Source organism: Perognathus longimembris, chromosome 3, assembly GCF_023159225.1.
Source record: "Perognathus longimembris pacificus isolate PPM17 chromosome 3, ASM2315922v1, whole genome shotgun sequence".
NCBI classification, from domain to species: domain Eukaryota; kingdom Metazoa; phylum Chordata; class Mammalia; order Rodentia; family Heteromyidae; genus Perognathus; species Perognathus longimembris.
In genome coordinates, this window is record NC_063163.1 from 86,976,737 (window position 1) to 86,996,280 (window position 19,544).

At 41.9% G+C, this 19,544-nt stretch overlaps 1 protein-coding gene across 10 annotated transcripts in view; it reads right to left on the minus strand.

Moving 5' to 3' along the window:
* Positions 1-2,411: 2,411 nt before the first annotated feature.
* Clip1 (CAP-Gly domain containing linker protein 1) overlaps positions 2,412-19,544 on the minus strand; it is a 100,664-nt gene continuing 83,531 nt past the window's right edge. For 9 of the 10 annotated variants that reach the window (XM_048343017.1, XM_048343018.1, XM_048343021.1 and 6 more), the window contains 6 exons: positions 16,059-16,111; positions 7,998-8,115; positions 7,767-7,917; positions 7,198-7,247; positions 4,718-4,842; positions 2,412-3,979 (listed from right to left, as the gene is read on the minus strand). In XM_048343017.1, coding sequence (XP_048198974.1) covers positions 3,754-3,979; positions 4,718-4,842; positions 7,198-7,247; positions 7,767-7,917; positions 7,998-8,115; positions 16,059-16,111 — 723 coding nt within the window. In that variant the 3' untranslated portion in view covers positions 2,412-3,753. Of the gene's footprint in view, positions 3,980-4,717; positions 4,843-5,755; positions 6,526-7,197; positions 7,248-7,766; positions 7,918-7,997; positions 8,116-16,058; positions 16,112-19,544 lie in introns of those variants that run through there. The other variant, XM_048343022.1, reaches the window with a different exon arrangement.

The window sequence follows — 19,544 nt, forward strand, 5'->3', positions numbered from 1 at the left end:
GTCCTGGGTTCAATTCTTCAGTACCACATAAACAAAAAAGGTCAGATGTGGTGCTGTGGCTCAAGTGGTAGAATGCTAGTCTTAAGCAAAAGAAGCTCAGGGAGAGTGCCCACGCCCTGAGTTCAAGCCCCAGGGCTGGCAAAAAAAATTTCTTTTAAATATATAGTGCTCCAAAACATAGCACTGCAACACACACACAGACACAGACACACACACGAATATAGCTCAGTGGTAGAGTGCTCACCTAAGTTGTGCAAAGTCCTTGGGGCGAGCACTTTACCACTAGGCCATATTCCCAGCCTTGTGCAAAGTCCTTGGAACTGCAAGATAGTATTATATAGTGTTAATGTTGCCACTTATATTTTTGTTAGATAGTATGTGATAAAACAGTGTGTAATCACCTCAGGTATTTGTTATGAATGGATCAGAAAATGCCGTGATACCAATTTCCTTTTTCTTTGAATACTGGGTTTTGAATTCAAGAACCTTAGACTTCAAGACAAAGGCTCTGACTTAAGCCAGCCTTTTTTGCTTTGTTTTCTTTCTCCAGATACTCTCAATCTTAGACTACAGCTGGCCTTGGACCCTGATCCTCCTACCTCTGCCTCCCACATGGCTGGGATTTCAGGTATGAACCTTCACATCCAGCCTGTTTTTCAAGATAAGCTCTTTTTGTCTAAGCAGTTCTTAAAGTAAGATCCCTCTACTTTCATCTCCTGAATAGCTGGCCCTCTTTTATTATTTTTTAAGATACACTAAGTCATGTTTGAGGTGAAGTCATGGTGCTGCAGCTATTTCATGGGCATTTATAGGTTCAGGATCCTATGACATATGGTTCTACAATCCGCTAGGACTTTTCCTTTGCAAAGTTGAAGAGGAGTTATTTCAGGTTTCAATCTTTGTCTTCCCTTTCACTACTTTTTAGAGAGGGTCTCACTCTGTATCCTAGTTGGTCCTTGAACTAGTGACTCTTGTGATTCAGCCTGGGATCACCACTATGTGCCATCATTCCATCTCTCTCTCCCCTCAATTCTTTTTTTTTTTTTTTTTTTTGGCCAGTCCTGGGCCTTGAACTCAAGGCCTGAGCACTGTCCCTGGCTTCCTTTTTGCTCAAGGCTAGCACTCTGCCACTTGAGCCACAGTGCCACTTCTGGCCGTTTTCTGTATATGTGGTGCTGGGGAATCGAACCCAGGGACTCATGTATACGAGGCAAGCTCTCTCGCCACTAGGCCATATCCCCAGCCCTCCCCTCAATTCTTTTTTTTTTTTTTTTTTTGCCAGTCCTGGGCCTTGGACTCAGGGCCTGAGCACTGTCCCTGGCTTCTTTTTGCTCAAGGCTAGCACTCTGCCACTTGAGCCACAGCACCGCTTCTGGCCATTTTCTATATATGTGGTGCTGGGGAATCGAACCCAGGGCTTCATGTATATAAGGCAAGCGCTCTTGCCACTAGGCCATATTCCCAGCCTCCCCTCAATTCTTAAAGTCCATGACATCACCTGAATGCCCAGCACATGATCTAGAGTTATGTCTTAAGGAAATCAAAGCCACAAATGCCTTGTTTCCTTTTTTTTATAGTTGTCTTTTGTCAGTCCTGGAGCTTGAACTCAGGGCCTGGCTACTGTCTTTGAGCTTCTTTTGCTTAAGGCTAATGCTCTACCACTTGAGCCACAGTGCCACTTTCTGCCTTTTCTGTTTATATGGTACTGAGGAATGGAACCCAGGGCTTCATGCATACTAGGTAAGCACTCTACCACCAAGCCACATTCCCATCCCCACTCCCACTTTTTTAAAAATACAATTCTTGGGGCTGGGGATATGGCCTAGTGGCTAGAGTGCCTGCCTCGTATTCATGAGGCCCTGGGTTCAATTCCCCAGCACCACATATACAGAAAATGGCCAGAAGTGGCGCTGCGGCTCAAGTGGCAGAGTGCTAGCCTTGAGCAAAAAGAAGCCAGGGACAGTGCTCAGGCCCTGAGTCCAAGCCCCAGGACTGGCCAAAAACAAAACAAAACAAACATAAAAATACAATTCTTAATTATTCAGGTTGCATTCCCACATACCCAAGACTCAATCTCCAGATATATGACCCTCAGCTGTTCCCTCTGCTGTTCCCCCACAGCAGGTCTGCAAGTCCAGGCACTTGTTTTTATAAGTTACCAACGAGAGTGCAGTAGATATTACTATTTGGAAGGTTGGGGTGCTGTTCAGTGTTTTTATCAAGCAAGAGGCCCTGGGTTCAGGAAGGAAAGAGACGTAGGGAGGGACAGGGAAGAATGGAGGAAGAGGGCAAGAAAAGAAGGGAGAAAGAGGGAGCGAGGGAGGAAATTATGATTTGGATCTTTAAGGCTTGCTTACTGGAAGAAAGACCCTGATGACAAATCTAAAAATAACACAAATGACTACCATGACTGAAAAAAAATAACCATTTATTATTAAAGTAGATACAGAACACTTGTTTGTGCAGGTTTTAATACTGCTTTAAATGTTATGTCTGTGAAACAATTCCTATGGTCTTATTAACTGGCAACAGATGTGTTTAATATCCACTTGTCACACTGTTGATAATAGAGAGGAAATCCATCAAAGGCATATCTACAATTATACAAGTTCTTATTATACAGGCAGTGTGGCCGGTGCATCGTCTTAACGCCTTTTAGAAGACATTCCCACTACATTCCCTAATATGTCCTGGGGGCTGAGGCCCTTCATTTTCTCATCTTGTGATAAGAAAATCCATGTTGAATTTCTCATCATACATTCATGTAAAAATATAGTTTAAAAAACTTGTAAGGAAAGATTGTAGTTGGTTAATTTATGTGTTTTAAAATTAATTTACTGCTGAGGATGAGTACTAGAGAAGGGGAAAAAAATTTAACTGGAAAAAAATTTTTCCAGCAATTTCTATTTGGAAAAGAAACAAAATGGAAACAAAAGGAAAAAAAAAAAAGCTTTGGAGCCACATGATGCTATTTCTGGCCTAGCCCTGATGATTTTTAGGTGTTTGCTTTCTCATAAAGGTAAAAAAAATCTGAAAAGAAAAACACACTGTATACGTTTTTTTTCCCAAAATATAGATTTCTTTAAAAAATATATACATATAATATATAGAAGCTGAAATTATTAACCCAATAGAGAAGACACCACACAGCGAGAATGTGGGTGCAGCATAAATATTATAAAGTGTCCCACAGCAGTTGGGGGTTTCCCTCCATTACCCGCTTGGTGATGTAGAATCACACCTGTGTTGTGAAGCCTGGCGCCAAGGCACTGCTGACAGCGGGGAGTGCAGACAGCTGATACTTATGGAAACACAAAATCATACAGTTTTTGCAACTCGTTCCAGTGTCAAGCTTAACCACAAAGAAAATCTAAATATACAAAATGCAGCCCAGAAATACTTTAGTGCAAATATGAAAAATAACGGCATAACTTAAAGTTTCTTAAATAAGGTATGGTAAGGGTCAGGCTTGTTCTATGAGGGACAATAAACGTAACAGCACCTGCTGCAGTATCTTAAACTTAAAAATTCAGAAAACAAAATGAAAGGTGAAAGCTCACCTACTAAATATTTATTTACTATTTTAACTTAAAAGGAGATTAAAGGTGATTTGTTGAAGATCAAAATATTTTTAGATTTGCTGACCAGGGTCAAAATAACATGAGTTCTCCTGAAGTTGCACACGCAATGCTGGTGTTAAGCTGCTTCGATGCCAGTGCTGCTGAGAAAGCCCAGCTCGACACCTGATGCCCCTCAGAAGGTCTCGTCGTCGTTGCAGTTGGTTGCCCAGTGCCCGAACATCTCGCAGATTTCACAGTATGGCCGCTCCTCACTCCGGCTGCCATGGTGTGTTGAGTGGGGAGGGTCCTCAGACATCTGTGTCTGGGTAGGGCAGTCCTCTGTGTCGTGGAGATCAAAGCAGTCACAAATGTCACAGAAGAGGCGGGGCTTCTTCTTGGATTGTTTCTCTTGGTCATCACTACAAATGTTAATATGAAAAATCAGAAACTTTATCAAAAGAAATTCAAGAGAGGATTGCACTTATAAAGAATTGGAAAAATAAGAAGCCAGGCGTGGTAGTGAACACCTGTAATTCTAGCTACATGGGAGGCCAAGGCAGGAGGGTTGTGAGTACAAAGCCAGCCTGAGCAAAAATGTGTAAGACCCTATTTCAAAAAGAAAATAAAAACAGTGACATTGTCCAGAGAAAAATGTACTCTTTACCTAATTATGTAACTAACTTCTCTATAAATCATCTTTTTAATAACAACTTTAAAAAAAAAAAAAGAAAGGGTTGGGAATGTGGCTTAGTGATAGAATGCTTGCCTTGCATGCATGAACCCCTGGGTTTGATTCCTCAGTACCACATAAACAGAAAAAATCAGAAGTGGCACTGTGGTTCAAGTGATAGAGTGCTAGCCTTGAGCAAAAAAAAAGCCAGGGACAGTGCTCAGGCCCTGAGTCAAAGCCCCAGGACTGGCCAAAAAAAAAAAAAAAAAACAGAACAGAAAAAAAAAAAAAAAAACAAGCAAGAAATTAGTGGTAGTCTAATAAGAGAGCCTCTAGGACTTTGAAAATGTTCAATCTATACCATTTCATTTGTGGGTTTCACAGGTCTGCCAGATTTATGGAAGTCTAATTCTTTCTTTTGGTTTGACTATCTATAGGAGAAGCTCATCCTGGGCACACATGTTTAAGCTAGCTCCACACACAGTACCTGTCGTAATTGTTCAGGTCATCTCCATTGCCGTTGAGAGCCGCTTCTGACATCATCTCTACCTTCATCTTCAGGTCTTGATTCTTCCTTTGAAGGTCCACTATTACCGAATTTAGGAAATCAATCTATTTATTAAAAAAGAAAAAGAAACAATGATCTATAAGTGTGTATCCAAGACACAAAGCAGCAGTGGGGTACACCCTCAGGCTAAATGCAGACGTCAGAGGGGCTGAAACTGCAGCTACTTGGCCCTGCTCCCTAAAGCAGGAACCAGGGCTGTCTGACACATAGCTGAATTTAAGTGAAGGGACTCAGGAGGTTGCTTATTTCTCCTCTAACTTTTTTTTTTTTTGCCAGTCCTGGGGCTTGAACTCAGGGACTGAGCACTGTCCCTGGCTTATTTTTGCTTAAGGTTAGCACTCTACCACTTGAGCCACAGCACCACTTCCAGCTTTTTCTGTATATGTGGTGCTGAGGAATCAAACCCAGGGCTTCATGTATGCGAGGCAAGCTCTCTACCACTAGGCCCAATTCCCAAGCCCCTCCTCTAACTTTTCTTACTGAGTAACTATTTTATAGTGACAACCAGTTTAAATGGCATTTTACTGAATGCTTCCAGATATACATAAACTTGTCACTGAGGCAATGAAATTATACTTATATAACTAAACCCTTGGGTTGGTAAAGTTCATAAGAAACATTTCTTTCAATTGGATAAAAAAAAACCCACCTTGCACTGCCAAAGTCATAAGCTCACATTTCTGTATTCAGGGGTATGAGCTTTAATTTTTCTCCTACCACAGAAGTACATACATGTATCTGTGTGTGTATAAATTGTATATTATTTTATTTTTTGTTGGTTGTGGGGCTTGAACTTGGGGCTTAGGCTCTGTCCCTGAATGCTCAAGACTAGTACTCTATTACTTGAGCCACAGTACCACTTCCATTTTTTGAGTGGTTAATTGGAGATAAGAGTCTCATGGACTTTCCTGCCCAGGCTGGCTTCAAAGCACTACCCTCAGATCCCAGCCTCCTGATTAGCTAGGATTACAGGGGTGAGCCGCTGGTGCCTGGCTATATAATTTTATGAAGTATATAGGAAATGCTTTCATTAAGTTCTGGAAGTAATTCAGGACATTTCTGATTTGAAGATCTGAAACACTGACATAACAGTTCACTCCCGACCACCATTTCCTGACTGATCTGTAATGGTGAAAGAGCAAGTACACGTATGTATGAGGGAAATAAAGGGTTTTCAAACGGAAGCAATCATTTTCTTAGTGTTGGGGATCAAAGTAGGGCTTCACGCAGAGTAGGCGAGCCAAGGCTCCTTTCTACGGAGGCCAGAGTGGTGTCCCGGTGCCACACACAGGAAGGCGATCATCAGGAGGACTCTTGTCCCGATGCCTTCCAGACGTAGGGCCCTTTAAATACAGAGCATCCAACCCTCATCTACTGAAAACAAAAGCCTCATTCTCTAAGCTTAAAGCTCCCAGTTTATAATACTGGAAACGCATACTTTACTTTTTAAAGAAGCATTTGGTCTTTCTTCTGCTGGGGCATAGTATGAAACAAAAGTGGTGACTGCCACAGTCCTGTGTGGGTTGCGACCCTCGGCATCAGCGAGGCACCTTTGAAGGCAAACGCTGAATCTATTTTCACTTCGCAAACTGCATTTTCTAGGTCCTATTAGGAGCTCCATTTCAGGAAGAAGAAAAAGCCACAACATGGGCATACATAGAGCAGAAAGACATACACACCAACACATCATGTGCACACAAATTATGAAACATAAAACAAACCATTTGCTGATGGGAAGAAAAGTGTTGTCAGCAGCAGCAGAAACAAATGGAAGCAGAAAGGAAAGGGAGAGAAAACAATGTTAATTTTCTGCTACACCCATGAGACACACACTAAAGCAGACAGAACTAACCTAGAGAAAGTTAAGAGATTGAAAGCTGTTAGGAGATAATTCCTTACATCGTTTATAATACACCCAAAGGATTGGAAATATCCAAAATGCCATGTCAACCCAACTAACATTATGGTACATCCATACGATGGAATACTATACAGCTACAAAAGATATGTGCAAAATTGTTTATGTGGTATTTTTTTACTTATGTAAAACAATGAAGTGAGGGGGAAATTGTACTAATATATATGTGCATGTAGGCATGTATGTGTGTGGTGTGTCAGTCCCACTATGCTACTCAGCCTGGTCTCTTAAGCCCAAGCAATCCTCAGCCTTGCAAGTGCCAGGACTACAGAGATTACTATCCCATTTCTTTAAATCTCTGCAAAAATAAGATAGGAGTAACAGTAATTATCTGTTTGAGGGTTGAGGAAATGAACCGAAGAGGGTGTGGGAGACTGCTTACTGTACATATTTTTAACAGTGTTGAATGTCTGGATATGAGTGTATTGCCTACTCATAAGAAAACCAGGAAGAAAGCAAAGCAGTAAGGAAGGGACATTACCTGGCTCTCCTGGGCTCTCTCATCTTCTTCTGCCTGAGCATCAGTATTACCTGATAGTAAAATAAGAAAAAGTAGAGTCCACTCTCATTACTGCAGTAATCATGGTGTGAGAAACTAATTCCCACGTAGCCCACTGTGCTCTGGCCAGAGGCCCGCGGGGCTCACAGACACCATCCTATCCCATTCAGGCTAGTCACCTACTGTGTACAGATGTCTGCCCCCTCCACCTGACTTTAGGAAGCAAGTGGTCCACTTCCTCTGCAGGGGCCCTCTCATGGTCCTCCTTCCCTGCATGTACTTTCAGAGCCTGCTGTGGTTGCTGCCATGATGGCAGCTGTCTGATGTGTGGCAGTACTGAGAGACCACAGAGGCCCAGGAGAAGCATCAAGCATGCCATGGGGCTGGACTATGACTAGCCCTGCTGAGTTAGTGTGGGACAGCCAGGGACAGGGCAGCAGGGGCTGTACAAGAGCTAGCTTTTTTGGAGGACCAGGGCCTCTGGAGGAGAGGGGGTGAAAGGAGGTAGGGGGTGCCAGGCGTGCAGGAGTGTCTGGTGGGCTTTGTTTTACCTGAGGAGCTGCTGAGCTGCCTCTTGTTTTCTTTGAGTTGAAGCTCCAAGTTCTTTACCTTGAGCTCAAGCTTCACCTTATCAGACTCCAGAGTCTGAACGACTGAATGCAGGGACTTGGCAGAGGCATTTTCTCCTCTGAGCACTGAGACCTGCAATAAACACAGTGGCTGGGTTTAGGATGGGAGGTAGGACCAAAGCAGCTTCAGGACACATCCCCCTGGTAGCCCACCTCATTCCGCAGCTTTTCCAGCTCTGCGTCCTTCTCTGTGAGTAAAGCACTAGTAATGCTGATGGATTTCTGCAAGGAAGCTTTTTCTTCATCGGCGTCTTTTATGTACTCGGATTCTCTAAAAGACCAAAGAGTTAAAAAGAGTTCCAGACATCAACTGAGAGTCATCAGTGCACAACTCTTCTAAAACAGACAAATAACTTTAATTAATGAAAAAAAGTATAAATAGGAAGCTTTATAGGGCATTAAAGGTATTGTGCTTGCAAATTTTTACTTGAAATTTTACTTACTGTGAGGGGAGAAAAAGTTTACCTATGCAGAGACATGCCAGAATCTGCATTATCATTGTATCCATTTGAACTTAAAGAGACAAGTTAATAAATTTGGAAGATGTAAATTAAAAAAAAAAACTGTTGCACCCCCCCAAAAAAGTATATCAAAATAGAGCCCCAAGTTGAATATTGTTACATCTGGAATGAACTATAACCAAGCAATGACAATTAAAATACATACATGCAAAGCAATTACACAGATGCCATGCAGAGCAGTTTTATGCTGGAAATATCAGTTGGTTCTCACTAATTTCAGTAACTTTTTAGCAAGTTTCAGAATGAGTTTTAAGATGGTGAGGGCCAAACAGCAGCAAAGATGGTTACTATTCACACTGAAGGATGATTATTTTAGCTGCAGTATCTAAGAGGACATTATGTTGCTCACAGAAACCACACTGCACAAAGACTGCCTTTAGAAGGAGGTGATTCAGTGGGAGAATGGAGGCTGGAGTCAGGAGGGAAAGAACAAACTCTGGCTCTACAGAAGGAAGGTAAGGTCTTTAGTGGGGGAGCCAGCCCCCTTAGAGTCTAGGCAGTGAGTGGAGAAAGGGAAGGAGGAGGGACACAGGGAGGGAAGGCAAGCTGAAAGTCAGCCCAAGAGAGCAGGCTTGTACAATGTTTACGTAAGTATATACTTGAAGTTTTGTGGTAAAATTACATGTGTACAAATGGGTCAAGGTCATGAAAGGAGAAACTGAGTGAGGGACTGTCACTGGTTGGGAGAGACTACAAAGAGACAGAACACCCAAGTGCAATGTGGTTTTCTAGTTTGGATTCTGGATGAGAAAAGTCTGTGAGTGACCAACTGAGAAAGTTGAATAAATCTATGGTCTTGCCACGGCTATGTGAGATGTTCAGGGGGCATGGGGCATGGACTGGGTACTGAGGTCTGCCTACACTACTAGTACACCCCTTTTATAAATGTGAAATACATATTACATGCACAGTAAAGCAGGAGGAAGCGTCCTTGTATCACAATCTAACTGAAGCAGTGTCCTAGGCTAGCCCTTAGGCAGCACAACCTCAGACACTCCTCAAAGGAGAGCCTGCAGCAGCGTTAACATGCAGTCATTCTGGCTCTGTTACAAGCAACTGGGAGAATGCAAGGCACATGAAGTGTAGTCTGGTTTTGAAACAACTGGAGGAGTAGGAAACTGAGGTTCAGGTTAGAAATGGCAGAAAGTATGTCTGGTTAGTGAGACCCAAGATATCCGGCACACGAATTACAGAATTCTCATAGTTTATGATAAATTGAGATTCTACACAAAGATGAAAATATAAGTGTTGTTTTTATTTTGTTGTGTGGCTTACACTTAACACTCCAGAATTGTAAGTAGTAAGAAAAGAATCTGATACTTAAAAGAAATTTCTTGAAGTAAAAATATGGGAAAAGGGTGAGCTTCAGATGTATTGAGTCACTAAGGAGTAACACTTTGTCACTTTGCTAAGAAATGGGCCTTTGTTTAGGCTAAAGCAAAATAACTTTAATCCATGAAATTTTGCCACATGGAGAGTATCTGATGCCATCCAAAGATGTAGTAAACTTATTTGATAGTTTGTTATATTGCAGAAATGATTTCTGGACCTTCACTTGCTAAAAGTCTAACTCAAATTTGAAAACTCTCATTTTAAATATTTTTACTAAAAAATATCAAGATTTGGGGTCACTAAGGACAGATGTGGATTCCCATATACTTCACCAATCCTCAGACACTTAGTACCAGGGAAGGATAAACATTACCAGCTGGCAGAAGGGAAAAAGGCCCGGGGTCCTCTGACCACCAATCACACTGTGCTTATCATCCCAAATTCGCCCAACCCTTCAGTCAGGCTGTTCCCTAAAAAGACGGCCAGCAGACCATTTCTGTATGTTACCATACATAGGATGCACAATTAAGAAAGAGATCTGCCACAGGATAGACAAGGGCCCTTGGAAGCTCATCTCTGTGACAGCTTCACGGCTAGATTCTTGGTCTATCTCTAAAGCACTAGTTCCACTATGCCAATATCACTGACACCGAGTTGCAAACTGCAACATGTTTAAACCCTGTTGGCTAGAATGGCCTGATATTACTAAAAATACTATAAGGGGAGAGGAACACAGCATGAAAGAAGGGTGACAGAACCAGAAATCTCTTTGCCCATTCCCCAAGGGAAGAGATCACTCAGATTCTTTTCTTACTACTTACAGAAGAAATAAATTCCAATAATGAAGCAAATACCTTAAAGTGTTACTGGGCAAGCGTTAAAAAATGCAAGATAACAAGAACCAAATATTAGAAACATGAAGAGAAATGCAAATACAGTAAGAACTAAATTTGCACTGAAGTTCTTTGCTGTATATAGACATCTAAAAGAAATGTGTGTGTGTGTTTGTATACACTACTGAGTATATTTTACAAAACAAAAGCAAGACACAGAGGGACAAAGGCAGCCAAAATATATACAACAATTTGGTTTACTAAAAATATATGAAATTTATTTATTATAACGTGGATAGACTTTCTTTAGTCTTACCATGAAAGACACACAGATATAGCAAAGGAAGCAAGAGTAGGAAAGGGAAAAGAGAGGGGTGAAATGAGCATTGGTAAGTAGCGCAAGCTCGGAGACAGTCAGACAGTTACAACCCACAGTAAGCCAAATGAGCTGGGTGGCATGGACTGCTTCAGAACTGGTGCAGTATTACAAACCAGTTTGTACTTCTGACAGAGATCTTGCATTTATGCTGCCAGAATGAAATCTCACTCTCCAAACCCCATTATAAGACTCTGACGTGGTGTCCCTTTGACATTACCAAGCCCAGAAAGGGAAGTGCCAAACCAGTCCCCCAGTCTACACCAGGCTGGGGAGCCAGGGAGGAGCAGACCCCTGCACTTTTGGCAGTTCAAGTAAGTCAAAGTTTACTCTCTCATCCATTTGCACCTTGAAACCTATTCCAAAACTGCCAACCAGTTTTTCAAAGGATTGTATTTGGGAATTTGGAGAAAATCCCATACTATATATTGCTTGCAACCCAATGTTCACCTATACCAAAAACGTCCAGGATACCTGTGGTAATTACTAGCTAGTGTCATCTTTCAGTCAGGAGTATGTTCTATACATCTGTGTTGTGCCATTTGGGGGAGATGAGTATATCCAGTCTTGACTATGTATGTCCAATGACCACTTCTAAATTAAACCACTGACCAGGCTTTCAGGTTTTATATAAACCACATTTCAAACACCTTTGTGATCTAAACACCTGCAAGGCTCTTGAGAGCATCAAGTTCTTTTCAAAACTCTACACCAATAGATAAATTTACTTCACCATTATGTACAGACAGCCACATACAGATCCTTACCAAAATGACATTTGGGAGGCATTCAGGGGTGGGAACTTTTTTCTGCCAGGGGCCGTTTGAACATTTATAACATTATAACAGGCTGCACAAAATTATCAACAGAGGCAAATGACTGAGGGAAGCTGACCAGAAGCACTCAGCGTGTCTGTCCTGTTTTGCACCAAATGATTTCAAGGGGCCTTATATGGTCAAAGGATGTTTTGTTTTGTTTCTTGTTTTCTTTGGTGGTACTAGGGATTGACTCAAGGTCTTATACTTGAACCAAGCCAGTCTCCCCTGTTGATTTTGAGACAGAATCTTGCAATCCTCCTCCACTTCCTAAGTGATGGAATTACAGGCGTATGCCAACCACAGTAGGCCAAAATTAGCAATAATTTTTAAGAGATACTTTCTTAAAACATCCATGATATAAAATAGGAACAGACTGTGAATTAAGGAGAATTTCACAGGCCTCGTTTGTTGCATCTTTTTAAGCCATAAAAAAAAGTCACAGACCTAACTAGGTTTTGAAAAGCATATAATTTAGTCAATCACATGTTAAGTATAGACTAACAAAACAGAATCATAAAAAAACATAAACATAAATAAAAAGGTTAAGGGTCTAGAAAGGGCAGAGAATGTGGCTTAGTGGTAGAGTACTTGCCTAGCATCCATGAGGCTCTGGATTTGATTTCTCAGAACCACAGAAACATAACATTAATAAAATAAAAGGAAAAACAATCACTATTTTTTTTAAGTACAGAGAATTCGGGGCTGGGAGTATGGCCTAGTGGTAAAGTGCTCACCTCATTTACATGAAGCCCTGGGTTTGATTCCTCAGCACCACGTATATAGGAAAAGCAAGAAGTGGCGCTGTGGCTCAAGTGGCAGAGTGCTAGCCTTGAGCAAAAAGAAGCCAGGAACAGTGCTCAGGCCCTGAGTTCAAGCCCCAGGACTGGCAAAAAACAAAACAAAAAAGTACAGAGAATTCATATAAAAACCTCAAGATGTGAGTTTGAAGTCTGCATCCATCATTCTTTAGTCCTGAGTCCTTGAAGCTGCCTAACTTCAGGGACTTCAGTTTTATTATTTTAAGACACAAGCTCCACCACATCTTCATGAATTTGAGAATTATGAAGTGTTACGTAAATGTAGAGCGATACTTCACCATCTCTCCCCCCACACCAGAAAGCCAGAGGAACAAGTCTTGGGTTTTCCCTACATTCTAGGTAACTCCTTGTATGAGTGAGGGTTTTAATGTAAAGAAGCAGAAGTGTGGACTGAGCATGACTCAAGTGGTAGAAAGCATTTGTCTGGGCTGGGGATATGGTAGTGGCAAGAGTGCTCGCCTGGTATACAGGAAGCCCTGGGTTCGATTCCCCAGCACCACATATATACAAACGGCCAGGAGTGGTGCTGTGGCTCAAGTGGCAGAGTGCTAGCCTTGAGCAAAAAGCCAGGGACAGTGCTCAGGCCCTGAGTTCAAGCCCCAGGACTGGCAAAAAAAAAAAAAAAAAAAGAAAGAAAGAAGAAAAAAAAGCATTTGTCTGGAAAGCATGAGGCCCTCAATCTCAAGTACGACGATGATGACGATGAAGAAAAAGAAGGAAGGAGGAGGAAGGAGGAAGAAGGAGGAGGAGGAGGAAGGAGGAGGAGGAAGAAGAAGAGGGAGGAGGAGGAGGAGGAGGAAGAAGAAGAAGAGGGAGGAGGAAGAAGGAGGAGGAGGAGGAAGGAGGGAGGAGGGAGGAGGAGGAGGAGGAGGAGGAGGAGGAGGAGGAGGAGGAGGAGGAGGAGGAGGAGGCAGGGGGGAGGAAGAAGAAGAAGGCAACAGAGTATAAAATTAAATACTCCAAGGCCCATGGGACAGAGCAGTGACTGCAGAGAGGCACAGCAGGCTCTCCGCCCTCCCCTCCCACCCCCCACCCCCCCCCCCGCCCCCCACCGTCCCGGCCCATTTGTGGGCAAGGCGAACATCTGTGCTCTGGATTGTAAACACCAGCTCATGCCTCATTGAAAAAAAACAATTTTTTTTTTTTTGGATGGTCATGGGGCTTGAACTCTGGGCCTGGGCACTGTCCCTGAGCTGAATTTCAGCTCAAAGCTAGCACTCTACCAGTTGAGCCAAAGCACCACTTCCAGTTTTCTGAGTGGTTTATTGGAGTCTCACAGACTTTTCTGCCCAGCTGGCTTTGAACCCGATATTCAGATCTCAGCCTCCTGAGTAGCTAGGAATACAGGTGTGAACCATGGTGCCTGGCCTCACTGAAATTTGAAAGAAGGAATCTAAGTATTTCTTAACGTAAAACAGAGAAAGAAATGCACCCTGTTCCAGGATCCTTTGCTTGTAGTTCTGGTCTTATTTATTCATTCATTTATTTATTATATGCTTTCATGTTGATACTGCGGCTTGATACTTGCTTGGCTTTTTCACTCAAGGGTATCACACACAGTTCCACTTCCAGCCTTTTACTGGTTAAATGGAAAAAGAGTTCCAGATTTGTCTGCCAAGGCTGGCTTTCAACCAAAAATCCCAAGATCTCAGCCTCCTGAGTAGCTAGGTTTACAGGTGTGAGCCACTGGCTTTTATTGTTTATTTGAGACAAGTTCTTAATCTGTAGCTCTGACTGGTCTGCAGCACATTATGTAGTCCAGGCTGGAATTAAACTTTTGTTCTTTCTGCCTCAACATCTCCTGAGTGCTTGGATTACTGGTGTTCACCTCCATAGCCAGCCCTGATATCCTTTAGAATGTAGTGTAATCCAAGTATCTTTGTAGGCTAAATAAAATCCTGATTTCTAACTGTAAGACACATGCATCCATGGCCAGTGAACAGGGAAAGCCCCTCCCTCTGTCCTGACAAGAGAAACAATACACTGCTAAGCTAAGAGCATGGACGAATAGTTTCTTTCTTTTCTTTTTTTGGCTGGTCATGGGACTTGAACTCTGGGCCTGGGTGCTGTCCCTGAGCTTTTGCTCAAGGGTAGCATTCTACCATTTGAGCCACAGCACTACTTCTGGCTTTTTTTGAATAGTTTATTTATTTATTTTGCCAGTCCTGGGCCTTGGACTAAGGGCCTGAGCACTGTCCCTGGCTTCTTTTTGCTCAAGGCTAGCACTCTGCCACTTGAGCCACAGTGCCACTTCTGGCCATTTTCTATATATGTGGTGCTGGAGAATCGAACCCAGGACTTCATGTATACGATGCAAGCACTCTTGCCACTAGGCTATGTTCTTGAGTAGTTTATTAAAAATAAAGAGTCTCACAGACTTTGCTGCCCCAGTTGGCTTCAAACCTCAATCCTCAGGTCTCAGCTTCCTCTGTAGCTAGGATTAGAGGCATGAGCCACCTAGGTTTGGCTCCTATTACGTAGCGGTTCTTAAAGGTTTGCTTTTCCCACCCCCATAGCTGTGTACACGCTGGGCAAGCCCTCTAAAACTGAGCTGTATTTTCAGCTTTCTTCTCTTATCTTCCTTCTCTTATCTTTCCTTCTTCCCTCCTTCCCCTCCCTCCCTTCCTTTCTTCCTTCCTTCCTCTCTCCTTTTCATCCCCTTCCTCCCTTGATTCCTTTCTTCAGAAAAACCCATGCTACTGTTGTGATCCACAAGCAGTCATACTTCTGCAGCAAACCTTTAGACAGGTTGTGGTTCTCAATGACTGCATACTCTATACCTACATAGCACAGGTGAAACCTAATTACTCTAGACAAATCTGCTTATTTTATTTTCTAATATATACTTTTTTGTGGCACTGGGATTTGAGCTCAGAGTGTAGTTGCTAGGCAAGTTTTCTCTCACTTGAGCCATACTCCCAGACCTAAATTTGTATGTTTCAAAGGAAAAAAAAAAACCAATCAGGATGCATGCATCAGGCATCTGAATGTTGAGTTTCTGTGGGCCATGGTCATACTTTCTCAAAAGTACCAGGAAAATTACATTAGGTTTCCATTTGAGGCAAGAGCTCTTGCCACTAGGCCATATCCCCAGCCCACTAGGTTTCCATTTGAATATTATAGAGTAAGTTATTTTTTTAGAAAGCAAATATAAACATTTAAAATGGTATTAGCCATTATTATTGAAGAATTATAATTTTTATCTAATTGAGATCAGTATTTTATGTGCAGCAATTATTATCAATAAAATTATAGTATTTTAGTTACTAGGACCAGGAGCAAAGGGTAGTATGTGAAACAATCAGATTTTAGAATACTTCTGAGTAAATGCAATGGAACTTTTCATAATCTTTTAATGATAAGCATACCAAATGAACACATGCTACTTTCTAAATATAAAAAGGTCATTGTTTTTTTTAAGTTACTTTGCACATCACTTTCTGAAGTTTTCCTTAACACACACACACACACACACACACACACACACACACACACACGTCAGGAAAAAAAACCTACCTCTTTTTCATTTCTAACAATTGATTGTTCAGTACAGATCTTTCTTCTTCCAACTGAAAACAAAAACAAAGAATTCAGTTCAGAACAAGTCCTCAGAGGCCGGTTGATAACAAATGGGAACCGTGTAGATGTTCAAAGTCATTACATATAGAATTCTTGCTTTTGTAAGCTTGAACTACTAGAATAAAAATCTTCACTGCTATCTCCTATTTCAGAACAGACTTAGTAGGCACTTGTAACCAAGCACTGAGTGAACAAATGTGTCAGACAGATTGCCCTGCTCTCAATGAGTTAGCAGTAGCACATGGAAGCCAGGCTCTCACAGAATGAGGAATTCCCTACTGAACTAGTGTAATTGAGCCAATGCTAACCCAATTCTTTTCTCACCAATTCCCTTGCTGAGGTGATTCATTTGAGATATTTTAGTCTCTTCTCTAAGCAGGTGTTCTGAAGTCCAAAATAATAGCTCAATCTTGACAACACAAAATAAATTCCCTTTGTGTGAGGTTTTCCAGTCTTGCCTATCAGACAGAGCTCTTTTGCTCAAGTCTAGAGCTCTACCACTTTGAGCCACAGCTCCACTTTCAGTTTTAGAGTGGTTAATTGGAGATAAGAGTCTCCTGGGACTTTTCTGCCTAGGCTGGCTTCTCACCATGATCCTTAGATCTCAGCCTCCTAAGTAGCTAGGATTACAGGCATGAGCCACTGGCATCTGGCTAAACTAAAAAAAAAAAAAAAACAAAGCAAAACAACAACAATAAAAAAAAGGCTATCTCTGTTCAACTTTGGGAAAAATAAGAAAGACCCAGAACTCTGTGAGATCAGACATGATTGTCCTTAAATGATTACTTAAGTTGCAGATAAAATACAATTTTTCAGAGAATACTTTTTCTTTTCCCCCTTACCATCCCCCTCCCGCCCATCACAGGGCTTGAACTCAGGGCCTGGGCACTGTCCCTGAACTCTTTTGTTCAAGTCTAGCACTCTACTACTTTGAGCTATAGTGCCACTTCCAGTTTTCTGGTGGTTAATTAGAATTAAACTTTTTTTTTTTTTTTTTTTTTGCTAGTCCTGGGGCTTGGCCTACGGCCTGAGCACTGTCCCTGGCTTCTTTTTGCGCAAGGCTATATACTCTGCCACTGGAGCCACAGTGCCACTTCTATATATGTGGTGCTGAGGAATCGAACCCAGGGCTTCATGTATATGAGGCAAGCGCTCTTGCCACTAGGCCATATTCCCAGCCCAATACAGGCTCTTTTTTAAAGAAATTTAAACAATATTATATAGAAAAAGTTCAAAAAGAAAAAGAAAAAAGTTCCTCAATTCTGTCACTTACAAGTAACCATTATCAATATTAGCTGAATGACATACCCATTACAAGTAGTAAGGGGGATTTTTAAAAATAGGGCTGGGAATATGGCCTAGTGGCAAGAGTGCTTGCCTTCTACACATGAAGCTCTCGGGTCGATTCCCCAGCACCACATATATGGAAAACGGCCAGAAGGGGCGCTGTGGCTCAAGTGGCAGAGTGCTAGCCTTGAGCGGGAAGAAGCCAGGGACAGTGCTCAGGCCCTGAGTCCAAGGCCCAGGACTGGCCAAAAATAAATAAATAAATAACGGTTTATGGGCTGGGGATATGGCCTAGTGGCAAGAGTGCTTGCCTCGTATACATGAGGCCCTGGGTTCAATTCCCCAGCACCACATATACAGAAAATGTCCAGAAGTGGCGCTGTGGCTCAAGTGGCAGAGTGCTAGCCTTGAGCAAAAAGAAGCCAGGGACAGTGCTCAGGCCCTGAGTCCAAGCACCAGGACTGGCCAAAAAAAAAATAATAATAATAATAAAGGTTTATATTGTGCATTTATTTTATAAAATTATGTTTTGCAATGACAGAGATTAAACCCATGACCTCAAGCATGTTAGGCTAGCACTGAGCCACTGAGATAAGAATCTCCTAGGCTTTCCTGACTGGGCTGGCTTTGAACCTCAATCCTCAGATGTCAGCCTCCTAAATAAGATTATAGGCGAGGACCACCAATGCCTCCCTTCCCCTCCCTTACTTCCCCTGCCTCCTTTTCTCCCTTTCTCCTTCTCTCTTTTTGTGGTGCTGGAGACAGAGCCCAGGGCCTTGAAGATGTAAGCAAGTGCTCTAATACCAAGTTTTAACACTACTCTGAAATATATTTTTATTTCATTTAACTATATAGAAAGGGATTTCATTGGTATTGTCCACATATGTTTACAATATGTTCCAATTTTACCTCTTATCACTTTCCCTTCCTGCTACCCAAAACAAGTTTAACAGTTTTGTTGTTCAATTGGTATTTTTTTAGACCCTATGTATCATTAGGTGTTGAAAGAGGAGATTCTGTAATCCAACTTCAATCAGCTCTATTTGTCCAGAATCCTGAGAGCAAATTAAAATTCTGATGGTGGATCATCACTAATTTTTTAAAATAATGAGAGGCTAAAAATAGCCTTTCTTTTTTTAAACATTCATGTCTGGGAATTCAGCCTATTTAAAAGGCCTTTATTCATGAATCAATTTAGATGCTAACCGTAGTTTTTATATACTGCCTCTGCTCTGACCTCTGTTGAGAAAGCTGCTGACGATATACAGTACTGACTCATCTAATCCCTGTCCAGTTTCCAACAGCAAGCTGAAGCCTCATTTTGCAAATTACCAGGGGGAATTAGGCACTGTTCCCATAGTGACAGATCAGTAATATGCTATCTTTATAAGGTGGAATATATGTAAAGTTTGAAAATGACAGACCAAGCATCTCAATGATGACCACTTGAGGTGCCTGTTTCTATTGAAGAACTCACATTATTTTATTTTTAGAATTTGTCTTCACAAGGCAGAATACATGTGAGGTTTAGAAATGACAAACCAGACATCTCCAATATGACCACCTGAAGTGACTTCTATCCACATTATTTTTAGAATTTCTCCTGAAAAGAATGCTCTGTATAGTTCCCACTGATTTTGAAACTACATGACCCAGCCTAAGTTCACACTCAACTCAACACTTCCACCATCGATGTGTAGAAATGCCGTGCTCATTTAGTGATAAAGCTTTTGACAACCTCAGCTATGCAACAAAAGCTATGAAACTGAAGGCAACAGGAATCATGTGAAGAAGTAGCAAGAGTAGACATGAAGTATATATCTCAAATCTATAAAGCACCTGGACCCTCACTAAAAACAAGATACTCATCCCATACTCATGTGTCTGTTCACTCCAACTCTATGTCACTTACACTCCAGCATTCCTTCCTTCTCATAGTCTGAATGGTGACAGATGTAGTTAAGGAGCATGGGCAAACCTGTGGAGAAAAGGTGCAGCTCCTCAGCTTGAAAGTAGAGGTAGGGTGGCTCTCTGACAGTGGCAAAGTGTTCACCAGGGGGAAGAGGAAAAGAGAAGACAGAAATAGACATGGGAAGGGTAGGAGGCCAGGAGATGCTGGAGAAATAATACTAGTAA